Source organism: Neofelis nebulosa, chromosome 6, assembly GCF_028018385.1.
Source record: "Neofelis nebulosa isolate mNeoNeb1 chromosome 6, mNeoNeb1.pri, whole genome shotgun sequence".
NCBI classification, from domain to species: Eukaryota; Metazoa; Chordata; class Mammalia; order Carnivora; family Felidae; genus Neofelis; species Neofelis nebulosa.
In genome coordinates this window covers 137,796,780-137,817,831 of record NC_080787.1, presented here as the reverse complement: position 1 = coordinate 137,817,831, position 21,052 = coordinate 137,796,780, and the positions used below count along the sequence as shown (strand labels likewise).

General features: G+C 46.8%; 1 protein-coding gene and 1 long non-coding RNA gene across 8 annotated transcripts in view; one reads left to right on the top strand and one right to left on the bottom strand.

The window, feature by feature from the left end:
* UST (uronyl 2-sulfotransferase) overlaps positions 1–13,062 on the bottom strand; it is a 314,823-nt gene extending 301,761 nt beyond the window's left edge. The window contains exon 1 of one of the 7 annotated variants that reach the window (XM_058735595.1): positions 12,181–13,062. In XM_058735595.1, coding sequence (XP_058591578.1) covers positions 12,181–12,427 — 247 coding nt within the window. In that variant the 5' untranslated portion in view covers positions 12,428–13,062. Of the gene's footprint in view, positions 1–8,444; positions 9,966–10,860; positions 11,198–12,180 lie in introns of those variants that run through there. The other 6 variants (XM_058735598.1, XM_058735592.1, XM_058735593.1 and 3 more) reach the window with 6 other exon arrangements.
* A 1,010-nt stretch (positions 13,063–14,072) lies between these two features.
* LOC131515020 (uncharacterized) lies at positions 14,073–19,762 on the top strand. Its single transcript, XR_009263388.1, has 2 exons — positions 14,073–14,334; positions 17,991–19,762. It is a non-coding gene; the product is annotated as an uncharacterized LOC131515020 (long non-coding RNA).
* Positions 19,763–21,052: the final 1,290 nt, after the last annotated feature.

Here is a 21,052-nt window from a genome sequence, read left to right as displayed (position 1 = left end):
AAGAAATCTGCAGTCACATTTCCGTAGAACTCCATCCAGATGAGTCAGTTCCACTTGTTTTCCCAGATATTGAGAAAATACTTCCAGGCAAGGTGCTGCATCCTAAGCGCGGCATCAGTTCCTTCTGCCCTCTGCTTCTTACGGACTCAGCAAAGCCACGGAGAGGCAGGGCACGGGGCGCGGGCACTGCTGTGCGTTAACTGTGTGCGGTTCACTGGCTGCAGTTCCGAGTGGGGAGAAGGGCGTCTCAGTGAGCAGACCACCCAGCACAGATGTGGCATCAAGACCCCAGCGAGACTTCCTTATTCAGGGCCCGAGTCGGGGCTCCCGAGAGCGCCCGCCAGATCCACTCACCTGTCATAAGGACAGAACGGTGGAGGATGTGTCAGTCGTTCTCAAAAGAGCACAGGTTGGAAGAGAGACACTTCTGATCGTGACTCTTCTCTGCAAAGCAGGCTCACAGATGGAGGGAACCGGAAGCTTCCTCAGTTCTACGGGCCAGCGAAGGGCCACAGAGACAAAGGGGTGAAGGTGCTTAAGAGAGTGAAGATCATCGAGTCTTCTCAAATTGCTTACTGGCCAGTTATGTCTCCTCTCCTACAAGCTGCCTGCTTATATTCGTTGCCCATTTATCTCACAAAGTGTTCTTCTTCTTTATTGATTCATTGACCACTTAAAGACTGCATATTTGTCTCATTTCCTAGAGAAACATCTGTCCCCAGTCTGGGTCTTTTGCCTTGCTTATGGGGTGCCATTGTTCCGAAGGTTCTACTTGTACAGTTGTTTTCTTCCCTTTGCTATTTGTGCTTTCTGTGCTGAAGATGACTTCAGATGAGGAGCTAAAATAGAGTAGACATCTATTTTTCTGGACAATATTCACGTGGGGAGGGGGTAAGACAATCATCTTCCTATCTTCAGTCCTCTGAAAGATGATGCAGTTCAATGGACTATTCTGTGTAGCTCCCAGAAGAACTAGCAGAGGCAGAGTGAAGCTACCCGGGAGTAGCTCATCATACGGCAAACCACTCCCTCAGTCACTGGAGCTGTCCACAGGGCAATGGGACGTCCAGCGGCAGGAAGCCGGGCGGGGCTGAGAGTCTCCTTTGAACAACACAGCTTCTTATTCCTATGTGTCTTCCTTCTTTCTTCCTATCGCATTGTTAGATTTTGAATTCTGGAAAGACATATCTTAGTCTGCTTTCTCTCTCTCTCTCTCTCTCTCTCTGCCTTCCTAGGGATATTCTGCTTCCCGCAGTTTCTGGAGCAAGATTCTCCCACTATTGCCCGGATAGGCTGTGGCAAAATGGTGATGATGGAGAAACATGCTGCCAATTTTAATGAAGACAAAACAACAAACAAATGAAACAAAACCAAAAAGACTATGATTCAGATTTTGAAAATAATGGTCAAAAAAGTTTTTGTGCATTCTACTTGCCTTAGTCACTTGACTTTTACAATCTTTTAAATAAGCATTTGGTACCAAAGGAAACAGCCTTATAATTTCAGTTGCTAGAGTAAAAGGACTTTCTTATCTCTTTCACAAGATTTTAAGAGTAGACAGGCCCGTAGAAAACACCAAATGCAGTGATTCTAAAGAGAAAAGCAGCAGCATCTCCTGGGGCTACATATAAATATCACCTAGAGAATCTCTTTGAAGAACCCCAAATCCACCCCATTGTCCCAGTCCCGGCCAATGGGACACAGTCCCAGACAAACCATCAAGGCAATATGGACACACTGCTGACGATGGGGGTCGTACGAAAGAAAAACAATGGAGAATCATGGACCTAATCAAACGTCTTCATTTTAGAGGTGAGGAAACCTAAGCCTAGGAGGTTCATGTGACTTAAGAGCACCGACCACTGAACTATTTGGGGGACCCTTCCAGAACCAGGTCCCATATCCCTCCCAGCAACCTGCATGGCTTTGCCACTGCTTATTCAGCACAAAGGCATTCACGTCAAACAGCCCTCGTGTCAGAGCAGGAAGCTCTGCGCTGGAACTGCAAGGTCATGGCTTTTCCAAACAAAATTTAACTTTCTATTCAACGATGTGAATCTGCATTTGCTTTCAACTTCTCAAGGAACTGGGTGACCAGCTACGGCAGAGAGTAATGGCCTGTGGCTCTCACGTGCCCCGGCGCCCACCCAAGGCTGGGAAGGTCCTGGCAACATGAAGAAGCAGAGAGGATGGAAAACAGAGGCAAGTTCACCTGCCTCTGGGCAAAGGCATTGTCCATGACTTGGGTTCACCACTCTGGCCGTGACTTCCAGTAGAAGACAAGTAGGAACCGGAGAAAAGCAAGTGACCGTACCGCTGGGCATGGTGGTTCCATCTCTCTTGGGAGAAGCCCTCCTACCTGTCACAGTGTGTGCCTGGCATTCTGATTGTCTGAAAGGGCGTAGCTACAGGCCACTAATGCCATTCTCAAAGAGCAGGCCATCCCAGACAGTCGGCTGCGCCATGCGCCCCACGCACAACTGTTCTTATTTTGCGAATGTGGGGGGAGAAAGCGTGGATAAAGTCAAAACAGAGGGAAGCACACCGTGCCTAGAATGTGTTCTTTCAAGACTGTGTCTAGGAAGCAAGCAGAAGGAAGAAACTGGAAGGTTCCTGTGTGTCTAATTAACAGGGCAAATGACTGGACCTTGCCAGCCGTTGACGAGCCCCCACGAATCGGAGGGTGAGGGTGACAAGATGAGCCACAGGAATACTAGTTTAATACTTTCGTGTTTCCTGGTTAGACTGCTGCTTTCAACTGGAAACCAAGCCAGGGATGAGTCTACATGTATCACCAGCATGGGTGTTGGTACAAGCGTGCGTCCCCAAGAATGTAGGTTTTCGTGCCAGAAGAGAGGGGAGTCTGAGAGAAGCGAAGAACAAAGTGATAAAGTTGACATTTGTTGAATTCAACTGCCAGGCCGTGGGTCAGGTAAGTATCCTATAAAACAGCACTTATCAATCCCGTCATACGGATCAAAACACCTGAGGTTCAGAGAAGTTAAGAAAATTGCCCAAGTTCTCCCCGCTGGTGAGTCGCACTGGGATTTACATCAAAATCTCTCTCTAGGGGGTGCCTGGGTGGCTCAGTCGGTTGAGCGTCCACTTTCGGCTCAGGTTATGATCTCGTGGTTTGTGGATTTGAGCCCCGCATCGGCTCTGTGCTGACAGCTCAGAGCCCGGAGACTGCTTCAGATTCTGTGTCTCCCTCTGTCTCTGCCCCTCCCCTGCTCATGCTCAGTCTCTCTCTGTCTCTCAAAGATAAGTAAAAAAAATTATGAAAAAAAAATCTCTGCTCTAAAACCTATATTCTTTCTAATGTCTGATGCTTCTGGCTCCCAAGCCTTCCATGAATATTTGCTGAATGACTGAACAAAAGAGTTTGTATGTTTCAGAATACTTCCATTTTTATTTTCATCAAGACTGTGAAACTCATACTCACTGAGCTAGGAAAAAAAAAAAAAAATCAATGGTGTTTCCAGAAATGCAATACGGCTAAATGTAAATAATTACTTAAATCACCCATCAATGAGTGAATGAAGAGTTGCTTAACCAAAGCTATGACTTCAAGGTTATTCAATACCTTTCATCAAACAAGGGTCAATGGGTTTGTGCACTGAGCCCTGATTTTATAGTTTCTCATTTTGCCATTCTAGGTTAAAATCCATTTGCTCACAATTTCAAAAACCACATCATCTTTTGGTCTCATCTCCTTAAAGACAAAAAGTCATGCTTGAAACGTACTAGCTAATTTAACACAAATCGCTATGTAAGGAAAAGACACCAGCTTAGAGAGAGAAATAAACTATCTGCAGACTCCCAAAGCAACTGGTCGGGGTTCAGGAAAATGACAAGAAACAAAAAGTCTGCATTCTAGTTATATGCAGTCAAAGCTCTAGATTGACCTCAGGTGTTCTTAAGAGGTGAACAATTATCCCCATGCATGGAGGAAATCTTTACAGAACTATATGTCATAGTGGTTTTAACATCTTTGCTTGGAACATATGCTTCAAACAGCCAGGAAGAGACAGGCTGTAGACATCACCTGAGCTTAAGTCTTTCCTGGCACCCTTCCCCATGTTCTCTACTTAAAATAGAGACCAAACAACGCAGGATGCGGAACCCTAGTGAAGAACATTCTGCTTAGCAAATATATTGAATCAACAGATAGTTACTGAGGGCCTGTGCAGGAGGCACAGGAGAGGTGTCAAAGTAGAGATGGAGAGTACTGAATAAGCTTCCTCCTTTCAAGGAGCTTGCCCATGAACTATCACAATACAAGGCAGAATGTCACAACTTCAGACGTGATCATGAAATAATTACAGGAGTTCGGAGATCATCACTGGAATCTGAGCTTTCTAAACCACCAGCAGAGAGGCAATAGCAGAGGCAAAGTCACATCATGAGACCAGAAAAATGAGTCAGTGGCTATCTTTGGGAAATTACAGACAACTAATAGAAACCCTGAGACAGACCAGGAGGTATAAGCATACCCTCAACAGTAAGCAGCTATCTGGCTCCCCTGTGATTTTCAGTATGTGAGTGTTACAAATTATTCAAATTGAGCCTCTACCAAGCAGCATGGAACTGACTGCATCTATCTTAAAGCTTCTCATTTTGAGAACACCTATTTTTTAAACATACCAAAAGTGTCTAATGCTCTTACAAAACCAAGTAATATTTCTTTCTAAAGCCTGCAAGTTAATTTACCAAAGAGAAACAATTCTAGGAATTGTAAATTCCTATGTGTTTGTCTTGTATGTTACACCACAACATGAATAACAACCAAATTGCACGTGAATTCTAATTTTATGAGAATTCTCAAGATCTCCTTGGTATCCTGGTAGTAAATACCTTGTATAAGGAACATGATGTACCCAAATGTTTTCCCCTGATGAGCTCATCAGTTCCATTCCAGTGAGCAAATACAAGACAGATACTCACATCCACTGTACTATAATCTGCTGTTCAAAACTGGCTTCACTTACATGTCACATATGAGTCACAGCAATCTCTTCAGACATCCGTAATATGGGTAAATGCTGGCTATCCAAGAATTTACATACGTGAGAACTAAATGCAGACAACCAAAGGGATTCCTATTCAAAATAATCCATACCTCATCACTGCAAACAAGACCCCCAGGATTCTTTTGAAGAGATCCTTGCTTCCGTTCACTGTTAGGAATGTATTTAGATTTCATTCTATACCCGGACACTGTAATTAGCACTTTGAAAGTGACTAAAAAGGAAACTTTCTTGCTCCTTGAGAAGGTGCACACCTGTTACACAGAGAACAATACGCCACAGTATTGTTTCAGCCAGTACCACCTTTTGCAACTTCAAAACAAATAGCAAAATCATACATCTGATAAGGGTCTAGATTCCAGAATACGTAAAGAACTCTTCAAGCCCCAAAACAAAAACACAACCAAGTTCAAAAATGTGTGAAGGATGTGAAGAGACATTTTTTTCCAAAGAAGCCACACAAATGGCCAACCAGCTCACAAAAAGATGCTCGTCGTCACTAATCATTAGGGAAATGCAAAGCAAAACCACAATAAAATACACTTTGCATGCACTAGGATGCCTACAATCAAAATAATGAAAAGGAACAAGTGTTGGTGAGGATGTAGAGAAACTGGAACTCTCGTACATTGCTGGCGGGGATGGCCGCCGGTGCAGCCACTGTGCAAAACAGCTTGGCAGTTCTGTAATAAGTTAAACATAGAATTACCATATGACCCAGCAGTCTGCTTCTGAGTACGTACCCAAAGGAACAGCAAGTAGGTATTAAAACAGAGACAGCATGCAAAAGTTCGTAGAAGCGCTATGCACAACAGCCGCAAGATAGAAACAACCCCAACGTCCATCAACACCTGAATGAATAAACAAAATGTGCTATATCCACTGGCATATTATTCAGCCATAAAAAGGAAGGGAGCATGATGCATGCTACAACGTGAATGAGTCATGAAAACAATATGCCAAATGAAAGAAGCCAATCACAAAAGACCACGTATTATATGGCTCATTTCTAGGAGATGTCCGGAACAGGCGAATCTACAGAGACAGAATGTAGATTACTGGTGACTTAGGGCTGAGGAGATGGCGGAGGGAGGGGACATCCAAAGGGTATATAGGGTTTCTCTTTGTGCTCTAAAATCAACTAGAATAATGGCTGTATTTGTCTATGAATATACTGAAAACTATGAAACTACTAAACACTTTAAATGTGTGGCCTGTATGATTTCTGTATTATATCTCGATAAAGCTGTTTTAAAAACTTAATAGCAATAGTGAAAGGTGCTTCATTTGGAATTTTCTTGCCCAACAGTTGCTACGGTTTTTTGATTTTTGCAAATCAGAGTTTTGGGTGAAACAGTAGTGTTTGTGTCCCCAGGTCTAATAAATAAAACGGTTTATGGCCATCACTGCTTAAAGTTGAGTTTCTCTAAATAAAAATCAATACAGGTAAGACGAAATTTCCCTGCGGTCAAGTGTTCCCATCTATCAAAAACAAAAACAAAACCCAAAAGAGCAAATGATAACTCGTAACAATTCAAGTGGCCAGGATCTGTCAGATAAGATGCCTTTTCATTGTCCATCACTGCTCCCCTTCAGGACAGCTGCAAGGCAAGAGACAGTGTCTGCGCCTAGAGCTTCCTTGGGGGAAGCAAAAGATACTATCTCTTTCGGGACCCAAACAGCTTGACCACTTTCATTCTGGCTTCTCAAATACAAAGCCAACTAGTGTTTTAAACCTGGGTTGATGACAGGGAATTTAAGGAAAGACAGTATCCAGATAATACATATTTATATGTGCTTTCAAACAATTCATACTGAGACTAGTCTACAGCAAAAATAGTTTACAAAGCAGAATGCTTTTCACCATTCATGTGCTGTGTTTACTGACCAGTCTGCCATTAATGAATTCCATTTTCTGTCCTTCTTCTAATACAGTGCTACTGTGTCCCCAACCAACCCCATAAAACACATTTGCAGCTATGAACAAGAATGCCATTTTGTTTTTTTGTCAACAATTTCTATTGATAACATTATATCTAATGCATTCATTTCCTAGATTGCTGTCTGGGGCCCAAACTATATTTATTTTTATTTATTTTTTTTTTTATTTTTTTTTAACATTTATTTATTTTTGAGACAGAGAGAGACAGAGCATGAATGGGGGAGGGGCAGAGAGAGAGGGAGACACAGAATCGGAAGCAGGCTCCAGGCTCTGAGCCGTCAGCCCAGAGCCCGACGCGGGGCTCGAACTCACGGACCGTGAGATCGTGACCTGAGCTGAAGTCGGACGCTTAACCGACTGAGCCACCCAGGCGCCCCCAAACTATATTTAAACCATGCTTGATGTGCAGAAGACAAATTAAATTTGACTTGTAAGGTTTAAAGAAATGATTTTGTAACAGATCAGGACCTCTATTTTGACATTTTCCTTTAAATTCATTTAAACTTAGAGAATTTCAAATGCAACACAATTCCATCTTTTTCTCTGTCGTCTTTTGACTTGAAATTGCCATCCTCGTATATAATATATATAAAGATTGGCAACTCTGGAAACTGAAATAGAAGTGGTACATCTCCATTTAAAGTAGTACAACGTAAAAATGGAAAGGAAAGCATGTCAATTTGAGATCGACCCAACAAATTTAGTTCCCATAAAGGCTAAATCACATATCCAAGGCTTGATGATAAATCATTAGAGTTTGCCAGTTGTAGAAGATCTGTAGTAAGCCATCTGGCTTATTCAGTTTACATCAGTGTAACGAGTGTTATCCCAAGATTCTGATATTTCCACAGCTCATAAGTAATGAGGCTACTGGCAGAGGCTGTATCATAACCTAATTTCTGGGGGGGGGGGGGGATCTTATGTGATTTTTATTTGTTTTCCATAGCAAATCAAAGTCTGAATGCTGCTTCAAAACACAAAAATGCATTTCACTGAATTGGAAGGACTATGGTAGCCAAGTTTAGGCACAGCCTTTTGCTAAATCCATCCATTTACCCCACTGTATGCTCGTGTTCTCCCTCTACCCATTTCAAGAAAGAAAATACCAAGGCCACAGTTATTCCTGCATGATCCACCCCCCTAACTTACTTTCCTTTTTGCAAATGTGTTGCAGCAGAAAGTACCTTTCAGGAGAACATACTCTGCCCGTTCCCAAAACAGACCAGAAAGAACTGTTCCACTGGCTTCTGTGGGAAGAGAAAGCATCATCGCTGCCTCCTTTCCCTTTCTTCCCCCACTATTCCTTCTGGTTACCAGCTCCACCCCATTCCATCCATCTCCTAACCTCAGAGAGTCTAAAGCCAGCTGGAGCTGCGGCTGTTGGCTGGTCTTTCCCTTGAAACAATGAGGCTTAAGCGGCAAAGCAGATGCATTTTTCAAAGTCGAAATGTAAAAGATGAAACCACGCACATCACCTTTAAAATACTCGGTAAATCTCCTCTCTTTCATCTCCTGTCTTTCGCTCAACTATACAGGAGGCTTTCTGAAAGTAGAGCTGTATTCCGGAACGATGGCTCTCGAACTTCAGCCTGCATCAGAGTCACCTGGAAGACTTGTTAAAGTACAGAGTGCTGGGCCCTCCGCCGAGACTCTTTCATTCAATTGGTCCGGAATGAGCCCTGAGCATCTGCATTTGTAACAAGGTTCCAGGTGATGCCGATGCTGCAGATCCGGGGCCACACACGCAAAGCTACTAGCGTGGACAAAGAACAAATCGCTAAAGGAAGGCAAAAGATCGGGGATTTAAGATTCTAATTCCCATCACCTCCAGTTGTGTGGCTCTGCGAAAGCTGAGTTCCGTGGCACACGGGGATTAACACGGGAAGGTGGAGCTAAGAGCAGACCAGCTGCTTGACTTACTTCCCTTCTCTGCTGGCCCCTGAGGATGTTCAGAACAAAAGTAGCAAGAAAAGGAAAGCGAAATTATGCAAATAAGTATGACTGTGTTCAGCCAGTCTGCTCTTGAGATCTGCACTTGCCTCCTGGCTGACTGGAGAGCTGCGCAGGGGGTGCCCGAATCAGACGGAGTTGGGTTCAGGTCTGGCCTACTGGCTGTGTGTCCTTTGGCAAGTCAGTGAATCCGTGTTCTCAGTTCTGCCATATCAAAAATGGGAATAACAACCGAACCCACCTGTAGCATTGCTATGTGCATACAATTTCATTCTGCATGTGCACTGACGGGACCAGACACAATCAATGTTAGCTTTGATCGTGAATGGTCATATCTCCTGGCTCTACTGTGAGAACATCCAATATGCTCAATGTTGTAAGACCTATTCGATACAGTAGGTTCAGTTATTAATGCCAATAAATAGCAAGTGGAGACTCTGTGTCAGATGTATAATGGCACACAAGTATATTAAAATAACACCCTGACAACAATTTTTGCTAAAATGTTATTCTGATTTGGAACATTTTCACTTTATCTGGACTTATATTTAAGGAAAACACTGGCCTCCAAAATTGGCTAACTCAGGAAATTGAGAGGATATGTTGACTAACCACAAATTTTGTTTTGACAGACACTAGAATAGTAGAACGGACGAAACAAGGGGAAAGTATTCTGCAGATACCTTGGCCTTATATTATTAAGGGTATATTTTAGACCCTCTTAAAGACCACAAGCCCACTCTTCCCCAAAATCATTATATTTATGCAACAAAACAACAGGGAACAAATTTGGCCAAGGTATCCTATTTTCAGTTTACAGAAGTGATGTCATTTTTTTTTACCCCATCATGTCAGTCAGAAACTTCCTGATGAGTTACTAACAGGAGCGATGTTCAACCGATCAGTCCTTCCCAGTTCCAGAGTGAAGTCACCCTTCTACCAACGGAGCCCCCAAATTTATCAGGCCTCATCTTTTGAAATATATGATGAAAGCATTCAATTCTGGGCACAACACACTTTGGGCTCAATTTTCAAAAGGTTAACGTGCCAGACGTCACAGTTTCTTGATTTTACCCCCCCCCCCCCCGGGGTCGCCTCTGTTCTATCCTCCTCTCCGGTTTTCCTGTCCCCAAGAAGGGTATCAGAACCACAACATCTCAGGAGCTGGATGGAGGTCTGAGCTACAACCTAGTGCAGCCCGGAACTCTATTAATGAAAAACCTGAGGCCCATGAAGTTTGAGCGCCCTCCCTAAAGCCAACTGCTTTGAGGGCACTAAACACAGATGTCTTCCTTCTCCATGCACTATATTTTCCCTGCCCCACTGGCCTCCACATTTTGCTTGAAGGGAATTTCAACAAAGTATTCGTTATCAGATTTTACAGACCCCTAAGCTTCAAAACCACTTCCCAGTGCCAGTTAACAGGGATTATGGTTGATGGTTTAAAAGAAAAAAAAAGGGGGCGCCGGGGTGGCTTGGTCGGTTAAGTGTCCGACTTCGGCTCAGGTCACCATCTCACGGTCCGTGAGTTCGAGCCCCGCGTCGGGCTCTGTGCTGACGGCTCAGAGCCTGAGCCTGTTTCAGATTCTGTGTCTCCCTCTCTCTCTGCCCCTCCCCTGTTCATGCTCTGTCTCTCTCTGTCTCAAAAATAAATAAATGTTAAAAAAAAAAAAGAGAAAGAAAGAAAAAGTTACCTTCGTAGCACTAGCAGGTGTCTGAGACCCTGTGAAGTCTCCATGAGACTCCAAAATGCAGAACTCAGGGAAAAAAAAGAGATTTGACTCCCTAATAAAAGTGCGTTATTACCCCCAATCTTCTAAGAAGCCTGATGCTGAGGATTGTTATTTGCAAATCTGCTCGGACAATGTTTTCGTTTAATTTTCCCTAAAGCATCTTACAAAACCAGAGTTCTCCTAAGTTTCTACCGAAACAGGAGCGTACCTTTTAAAATCTGAGCTTCTCTGCGTGGAAAGGGCATGCTTGTTATCTGCGTTTCTACTTCAAAACGCTTCAACCCATCTGTCACTTTGCTGAGGTGGTTCCTGTCCTTCGAAAACGGCCTGCTATCCAGACCTGTGGCTTCCGCGACTCAGGGACTCTTGAGGGAAGTGTGGAGGCTTCCAGCCCCCTGGAGTCTTTGGCCCGATACGGCCCAGCGCTCCAGAGGCTTCCCTTTGCGCACCCGCTCGCGCCAGGCAGATGCCGGAGGTTGGCCGGGTGGCTCAGGTTCATCACCTCGGACGCGGGCAGGGAGCTGGCGCCTCCCCAGCCTCTCCCCCCGCCCCCGCAAAAGCTCTCCGGCCCGCGCGGGCAGGGGCGGGGGGTGGAGATTCGGCCCCTCCCGGACCGGGGCGCGCGCCAGCCGCGGAGCCGGGACCCGGGCGTGCGCTCGCGCGGCTCTGGCACCGCTCTCCCCGCGCCCGCACCGAGCGGCGGGTCACGCCCTCTCTCTGCGGCCGCTCTCTCCTCTCGCCGCACAACCCTTTCCTCACCTCTGCTAAAAACGGGCGGCCTCGCTCCTAAGACACCGAGCGCAAGGCAACCCCCCACCCCCCCCCAAAAAAAGTTCTGACTTGAGACGCACGCAGCGCAGAAGAGAGTCGGGTCACAGCAGGCGACACTGCCGGCCAGGCTGACCCGGGGCCCTCGAACAGCCCCGGATCCCCGGACGCAGCCCCTCCCCGCATCTCCCTCGCCGCCGCCGAAGGACAAGCCAGCCCAGGGTCAGCACGGGGGCCCGAAAACTGCCCCTGGGTCACGGAGGCCGGCGGGCAGGAGAGGGACTCGCGGGACAGAACTGGCAGAACCGAGCGGGGAGGGGAGCTAACTCCACCCCCCACACGCCCCCGGAGTGCTCACGAGACAGGACTACGGTCACCGACAATGCCACGGGGTGGGGGGAGGGGGACTGTCCCTTCCCCTCGCCGCTCCCCACACCTCCAGGCCACAAAACACACACTCGTACACACCCACAAACACACACGCCCGCACTCCGCCCCGGACCCGGGGACAGAGGCGGGGAAGGTATGCGGCGCCCCGCCCGGGGTACCTGCCCGGCCCGCCGCCTCCGGGCGGACGGACGGACGGCCGCACGCACGGACCCGCGGGAGGGAGCCGGCACCCGGACGTCCCACCTGGGGAGCCTCGGGGCGCCGGCGGGCGGTCGCAACGCCACAAGTCCCCGGCGCGCCCCTGTCCCCCCCCCTCCCCCGCACAAGTTCGCGCGGCCGCCGCCGCCCTCGCCCGGCCCCCCTTCCTTACCCAAATACTGCCGCAGGTCGAGCAGGAAGCGAGGGGGTCCCCCGCTGAGCTGATAGAAGAGGGAGCCCAGGCAGAAGACCAGCAGGGTGGCCATGCAGAAGCCGTAGTCCCGGAGCGAGAAGCGCAGGAAAGGCAGCAGGGGGACCCGGCGCTTCCAGCTGCCCAGGCCCGGAGGGGCGCCCCCCAGAGGGGTCCCATGGGGCCAGGGATCCGCGCCGCCGCCGGGATGCTGCTGCTTCTTCTTCATCGCCTGCTCCGCCGCCTCGCACAGCCTGCCCGTGCCAGGAAAAGGTCACCCATCCGCCTGCGAGGAGGAGAGCCCGGCCGGCCGGCTGCACATGGGCAGGGCCGCGCCGAGGGCAGCCCGGGTGGGGGCGGGGAGGGGCCGAAGTTGCCGGGCTCAGGAGACTTTCCTCGGCATGGTCCCCGCCGCCGCGGCCCGAGCGGCCGAGGTGCCCGGCCCCGGCTCGGCCCGCGCCCGCGCCCGCGCCCGCTAGCGCCCCCGCGCCCCGCGCCCCGCCGCGCCTCGGGCTCGCTCGCGGCCGCCGGGGCTCGCCTCCAGCGCCAGCGTGGACCCCCCGGCTTTGTGTCTGTCGGTCTCGGTGTGTTTTGTCCCTGTTCAGACTCCTCTAAAAGACGGCAGGGAGGAACGGGAGGCGGACACCGTCGCCTCGCTCCACCTCCTTGACAGGGGTTTTCCTTCTTCTCCTCCCCTTTCCCTCTCCGGCTCTCCGCGGCCCTCTCTCCTCCCTCTTCCCTCCCTCTCGGCGCTCGGGTCTCCGGGTTTCTCTCGGGTGTCACGTTACTGCCTCTGACCGGGGAGCGGGGCGGGGGGCGGCGATTATTCGCCACGAGGAAGAAAGTTTCTGGGTGTTTTTCTCCTTCCCCCTTTCTCTACAGTCTGGCCTCAGTTTCTGCGCCACCAGCGACCTCTGGGGGGCCCCGCTGACTTCCCTCTCTTGTAAACAGTCACCGGCAGGAAGAAGCACGACTTCTTTTACTATATGTTTTGTTTCGGTTTTTTGTTTTGTTTTGTTTTGTTTTGTTTTTTCATTTCAGGAACTCGATTCTCCTCCTGGATCCCGAGCTGCCTACAAAAGGCCGGTTAAAAAAAAAAAAAGGTACTTGGGTATGTGTTCGAGACTTGACTGAGATGGTCCAAGAGCAAGTGGTGTGAATTGTAATTCGACATGACCCCTGGGGTCAGGCTTCTCGCTCCGACTCCTGGTAGAGAAAGGAAAGAGGACGCTTTCCCCTTGCTCACAGAGCCCCTCATCCACGTAGCGCCCAGAGAGGCAAGGCGGTGGTACAGGGCGGACTCCCGGAGGTCCTTCCTCTAGCCGATGAGGCGGGGAAGGGCCCTTAGGAACCCACTTCATCGCCGCCTCCCTCCCTTCCTTGGGAAGTTTCTGGACCTGAAAGAGAACCTCCCAAGGTAGAAAAGACCGCATCCAACACCGATCTGGTGATGGGGGTGGGCGATGCACGAAAGGGCTGCTCTCATCAGCCACACTTTCAGTAAGAATCATTTACTTCTGGAGACAAGCTGTACCACTTGAGGCTCAAGGGACTTGCCCCAAGACACAGAGCTTCTAGGAGTCCGGTGGGGAGCTGCACTGAAGTCTGTCTGACTCTCCAGCCCACTGTACTAACCACTGCCATGCACTGTCTCCCAACCGGGGCCCTGGCCCCGGGCCCTTTTCTCTTAATCTGCACAGTGATTGGAGGAAGAGATAAAACTCACTCAGCCCAGGCCACCTTGAGAAAGGATGCCCTGGGTTTTTGGTGCCTCTCACTGCAACATTCCAGTAGCAGCCAGCCAGTTGCAAGAAAGAATCAGGAGCCAGGGACCCCTATGATTCTAAGACCGTTTTCCCGGGCCTGCCCAGGGTCTAGAGACTCCTCTCACAGAATGGGTTGGGAAACCTTCCAATTCTTTCCCCTCAACAAAGAAATCTGAGCAAGAATGAGGTTATAACGGGGAAATGAAGCAGGCAGGAAGGAAATAAACATCTGTAAAAGTAAGTAAATATGGGAATAAGAGGGTTTTTTTTTTTCCAGTTGTGAAAAAGTTTTGAGGCAAGCACAAGGAGGCAAGGGCCCAGCTTAGAAGAAAGAAGCTGTGACATGAAGAATTTTAGAAAGAAAAAACAGGTCAGTTTTTAAAAGGTTGCATTAATGGACTAATCGTCTTTAAAAAAACTCAGGAAGGGGAAAAAAAATCAAGGTACAAAGAAGTTGTATGTGGGGGGAAAAAATGCCTTGCATTTTCACCTAACAAACACTGAGATTTGGGGGTAAAATTTTGCTCTGTGAAGTCTTGTAAATATCCCATCCAAAAAACAAACAAACAAACTTTTAATCTAAAGTACTTACACTGATGAATGGTATCTTTATTCAAACCGGTTAATAAATCAACTGATTATGGAAATTTGTGAACAGTTTTTATGGATAGTCTTATACTTAATATACTTTGGGGCGCCTGGGTGGCTCAGTTGGTTAAGCGTCCGACTTCAGCTCAGGTCATGATCTTGCAGTCTGTGAGTTCGAGCCCCGCGTCGGGCTCTGGGCTGATGGCTCAGAGCCTGGAGCCTGCTTCCGATTCTGTGTCTCCCTCTCTCTCTGCCCCTCCCCTGTTCATGTTCTGTCTCTCTCTCTCTCAAAAATAAATAAACGTTAAAAAAAAATTAATATACTTTGTTTAACACCTCGAGTGTCTTGGGCTTCTTCATCCCTTTTCTCATCAGTGACTTTTCCTCTCTCTCATCGGAGCCCCTCATTTTCAGCAGGAGCCTCTCTGACCATCAGCAGCTGCCCTGCTTGGTTCCCCAAATGTCCACACTCCAGCAATTTTTTCAGCCTTTTCAAGAACCCTCAACTTTTCAATCCATCGCTCGTCTTGTGTGTTCACTTGCCCCTTTCCCCAATTTAGATACCTGATCCATCGTTGTGATCCCTATCTTGCAGACACCCCTTCGCCCCCTGGTTCCTTTCATTTTATATGCTACGGACTCATCTGGCAAAACCCTGCGAAGCCCGCCACTGCCACTAGATTGGGCCACAGAATGACACACAGTGTTGCTGACTGCTTCACTTTATATTGGCCCAAATGACCAGCAGAGCCTGCCCGTTGCTGCCCAACAATCCCTTGCTCTAACGTGACTGCTTCTGTCTCTCTCTCTTCTCCCATCTGCACCTTGTATCTCTATTCCTTCAGTCTCAGCTGATGACTTGGCCTCATACTTTGTTGAGAAAATGGGAGCATTGGATAGGAACTCCTTCATTTCTCCGCCAGTCTACATCCCACGCTCCCACCTTCCTTCCTGTTTCTCTGTGTCCCTCCCTGCTTCAAGCAAGGCCAACTTGCCACTGGCCTGGACTCTTGATTCTGCCCAAACCCAGAATCTCGCTCTCTCGCTAGCCTTCTGCATCTCTGCAATTAATGGTGCTATCAAGATGCTTGGAGCAAAACCTAGAAGTCTTCCTCAGGGTTTCTCTTCCCCTCTCACCCCTGTGTCTAACCCGTCTGCAAATCCTAAAGGCTCTACCTGCAAAAACCTAACTAGAATCTGACTTGCTTGGCTACCACTCTGGTCCACCACCTCTCTCCCCTGGAGGACTGCAGCGGCCTCCTATATAGTTATGTTTCGGTTCAGCTGCGTATAACTAAAAAATCCCAAGTAGCGATGGCGTGGGCAATATGGGAGGGCACATCTCTCTGCTGTGAAACAAGTCCAGAAACAGGCAGTGCAAAGTTGGTGAGGCATCCCGCTCTCACCAGGGACCTATCAGAGCTTTCTGTTCTCCCATCCTCATTTGAAGGGTCACCTTATGAGTCACGATACCCACTGCAGCTCCAGCCATTATGTTTACATTCCTGGCCGGTGACAGGAGGAAGCAAAAGAGGAAAAAAGGCCTCCTCCCAATGGAGTAAGCTCTTTTTATGCAGCATTCCAAAAATGCTACCAATCATCTTCTTACACTTCTTTGGCCAGAACGTAGTCACAGGACTATGGTCCGGTTCTGAGAGAGAGCCAAGAAAGAGATTTCAGCTGGGCACAGGGCTGCTACCAAAAAAAAAAATCAGGGTTCTAGCACTAAAATAAGAAAGGACAGGTGGTGATTAAGTGGCAACCAGTAGTCCTGGCCATAACTCCTTCCTGCTCCCAGCTTTTCACTGGATACTCATCCCCCACATAGCAGACGGAATGTAACTCCCCTGCTCTAAACTTGCCCGCGGCTCCCAAAACACTCAGAGGCAAAGCCAAAGTCATTTCCGTGGCCTACAAGACCCAATGCAATCTGGCCCCATTGTCTTCCTGGCCTCATCTCCGATCATTTTCCCTACTCCACCTGCCCCATCGCTGTTCACTAGACAGACAAAACTTGCTCCTCTATCAGGGCCTTCACAGCTGTGGTCCCCTCTGCCTAGAAGGTTCTTTTCCCAGATCTGCACATAGCTTGCCCTTGACCTCCTTCCAGTCTCTGCCCAGTGTTACTTTATCAAAGCAGTCTTCCCTGACTACCGCATACAGAATGCACACACGCACCTGCATTCCTTATTTCCTTGACCTCCTTTAACTTTCTCCATAGAATTTACCATAGTCCAAAATGTTGGTATTTTTTATTTGGTGTGTATGTCTCCTCCCTGGAAAACAAGAACCAGGGGGCTGTGATTGTGTCTCATTCATGAACTGCTCTTTCCCCAGCACCTAGGATAGTGCTGACAGGCAGTGGTCATTCAATAAATATTTATTGAAAGAAAAGTTAGTTTTTAATATGAAGGAATTGAATGAAGTTCATGGAGTCAGATCTCATTATTCCATGTCTGCCCAATTGGGGATGAGAGGTAGAGGGAATGGAGAGCAGATCTGCATCTCCTAGAACATTCAAATGATCATTGAAGGAATTCTTTGCGGTTAAAACTATATTTATTGAAAGGAAGAGTGGATGGGAGGAGGGAAAAGAAAGAAGGGACAGAGGAATGGAAGGAGGAAAGAAAGGAGGAACCTTCATTGCCTCCATGACCCCTAGTCTAATTAGCAGTTTAGCTGTACCCTGGGATTAAGAATGCCTCATGGAATAATAAAAGAAACGCAAACCCATGAGTTTTGCCTGCTGCTACCATTCACCTTGGCAGAAGGTGCCAAGATAAGGTGCACCTTATCTTCGAGACTGTTGTTCATTTCAGGGATTGAGGAATTCACTCTCCCGGAAGCCCAGCTCTTTGAGCTTTGGCTTTAGAAGACCACTGGGGCTACGTTTGTATCCTCTTTCTCTCACTGCCCTACTCAAAGTAGGTCCGTTTCCAGGAAAGTTTTTGAGCTAGAAGGTTCGTATTATAAGGATGATAAATCACAAGCCAGCCTGATCTGTTCCTCTGCGTTGGAATTGTGCAGTCAAATGAGAGAACAAGGTGTTAATAAGATTAAAATATCTCGTGGATCCCTGGTCATTGTGTCTATGGGAACTTGGTCTTGGGTTCTCTGTACACTCTCCAGTGTGCAGCACACCCTCCGAACTAGCTACACACATCAAGAACAAAAGTGCTTTCCAACCAAGCACGCTCATTACTCTTCTCCCTCTCCTGAGGAGTCAAGGCATAAACACGGAAGCAAGCAAGCCAAGAAAGACAGATAGCATTCAACAAAAGGGACTTTTAAATCTCAGATGTCTTGTGATTAATAATAATAGCCAAACTGTGTTAGTCTCACTATATTCCTAGCATATTCTAATCACTTTACATGAATTAAGTCATTTGATCCTTACAACGTCATGCTGTAGGTACTCTTGTCTTCCCCACTTTACAGATGAAGATACAGACCATAAGAACAACGAATATTAGCTGTGGGAGATCTGGTCTGGGATGGCTTCCTGGAAGAGGTGGAACACGAACTGCATTGCAGAGTGAGTAGGACTTATAACTGGGGAGTAGCCCAGAAGGCATTCCAAGTAAAGAGAACTGACTGAGAAAGATTGCAAAATGTGTTTGCGGGGCAATGACGAGAAGAAAGGTGGAGATCTGTGGCTGCATCATTGCTACGAACAGGGGACCTCAATCACAGGAAGCCAACTGTAGTTCGTCCAGAGGTTCTTTAGAGATTCCTCCCCTGTGCCAGTGCCCATGGGGCTCTTAGCTCTCAGCAAGTGTTCAGCAGAAACTCTTGATGCTATTTCAGTTAAACAGATGCTGCTGAGAAAATAATGCCAACATAGGGAGTGCACAAAAGACAGGCATGGCTTACCTTTTTGCATAAAGAAACCACTTATCCAAACGGGTACTGTAACTATAGACTGTGTTTCATAGTCCTAACCTAACACCGTGAAAGTCTAATTCCTCCACCTCTGAGAAAAGGGAGGGCCTCCAACAGACTGTTTTCTTTCCATCGTGAATTTTCTTTAAAAGTCTTTGTTTAGTGCCTATTAAAAGCCTAAAAAATTAAGTTTGTTTATAAGCAAAGAAAAACATTTTTAATATGTCCAATTATTGACTGTCTTACCTTAAAAGGTAAAAGCTATATCACTTTAACAGTGCAGATTGCTGTTTGGATCATATTTTTAGATCTCTTGGCAGTACAAGTGATTACACTAACCTCAGAGTGAATTGTCTGGCTGATTTATTTTTCAGCATGCTCAGAAGAGGTTCTATACTGTATCCAAGTTTTTATTTATATTTTTCTTACAAAAATTCTTGACTAGACTCTTCATCTATGATAATATAGCTTAGAATTATATATTCCTTTCAATCATGCAATAAATAAACATTTAGCACTGTTATGTGCCTATCACTCTGTTAATTACAATAAAGCAAAACAGCAAAGTGTAACACCAGATGTTCAGCCTTCAAAGAATTTGCAGTCTTTTCAGGAAGACAGGAGTGCCATAAGTGCAGAAATTTGACAATAATGCGAGGCATTATTGAATACTAAATTGCTTGCTACATACCGTAAGTAGTAAAGTCATTAAAATCTTTAGTGAAGTTCAATAGTCAATTCATGTCCAAAAGGAATAATTTTTCTTTGATTTTTAAAGTTGTCTTACAAACCTTTGTCCTTTGAGTATGAAAGTGATTTTTAGATTTGAGACTTGCTTGCCAGCAAATACAATGAAAAAGTTAGATGATCGAATTGGTGACTATTTTTGGTCCCAGAGTGTTAGGATTCTGAATTCATGGTTATGAGTTCCATGTGTAGCTTTCACATTGACTGTATCTGATGCACATTGGTGGGGAGGAAGCCAGATGTCAGGCTAGGGAGAGGGAGGGAGGAGTCTATAGGGGGCAAGGACAGCCTGGCAGAGTGGGAACTTACATGGGGCCTTTAGAGACATTATTTCCAATAACTAGCTGAGTAATTCTTTTTCAGACGGACTTTGTGTAGAACTTCATGTAATGCAATGTTATTGGTCTATTATGAAATATGCCTGGTGCTTTTCATGCAGCTGAACACAAATATAAATTCTACTCTATTCATTTATCACAAGATTTTTTTTCTTTTGCTTTTAATTAGTTAGATCAGTAATTTGATGGACTCCCCTGCCTTGCTTAAAAGGCATGACAATAAAGTAATAGGATGGCTTTCTTTTTACTTGTTAATCCAAATGAGTGTTGTCACCCTCACATTGTGGATATTTGTTTAAATCCCAATGCCATCGCTTAAAATATGAAACTATGACACTTTCTTTATTTCCTGTTAACTGATCACATCTTACTCCAGAGGCCTAGTCCCTCGAGTGGTAGGGGTTAGGGATGGCAGGAATCTGTCTAGCTCAGCTCATCTATCCAGCCCTTCTGGTTGTAAACAATCTCTTTCAGGTTACACTTACTACACTTGGTCCCTTTGGGGTCAATATTCTGTCAAATTTAAGCTGAAAATTCCCTGCAAAGGCCCCCCTCTTCCCCGCAAAGATGGTTCTGTGTAGGAGCATGTAATGTGTCACTGAGACAGGTGTGGCTGCTGTGGCTCACAGTCTCCGATGCCCTGGTGACTCCAGTCCCTGCAGTCCATGGCTGGCGACCTCTCCACTTGCTCTCTGCTTCCCACTGGCATGGCTCCTAGTGCACAACCACCTGTGCTGCAAAATCTTCTGTTGCATGAATTGACCACCAGCTCTGAACAGCCAGTCTCCTTCTGTTGGCCCTCTGCTACCTCGAGGGAGCACAGGAATTTTTCTGGATCTTGCTGTGTCCTACTTATCTTAGGTAGATTTGAGGAGCCATCTCAGGCCTTCGCTGCTTAGAATCTGTCCTCGAGGAGCGCCTGGGTGGCTAGGTCGGTTAAGTGTTGACTCTTGATTTCAGCTCAGCTCATGATCTAACAGTTGGTGGGATCAAGCCCCACATTGGGCTCTGCACTGGCAGTGTGGAGTCTGCTTGGGATTCTCTCTCTCTCTCTGCCCCTCCTCTGCTCTCTCTCACCCTCAAAATTAATTAATTAATTAGTTAAAAATAAAATTAATTAATAATAAAGAATCCATCCTCGGCCACTTCTAAACTCTGGCTGATTGGCACTATGATTCTCCAGAAGGCTTAATACCTCCTGCATCTGTTCCAAGGAAGGATGAACAAACCCTACCGTTCTGAGAATGCCCTTGTGTTAGTCATTGCAGGCTGCCATACCAAAATACGACAGACTGGTGGCTTAAACAACAAGCATTTATTTGTCACAGTTCTGAAGGCTGGGAAGTCCAAGGTCAAGACATCGGCAGATCCAGTGTCTGATGATAGCTTGCTTCCTCATTTGTATCCTTCATGGCTCTCTGGTGGGGCAGGGGTGAAAGAGAAGGAGAGGATGCGAGAGAGAGGGAGAGATATTGATCTAGTCTTCTCCTCTTCAGTCCAAAGAAGCCTCAAATTATCCAGTGGTTTCCAAAC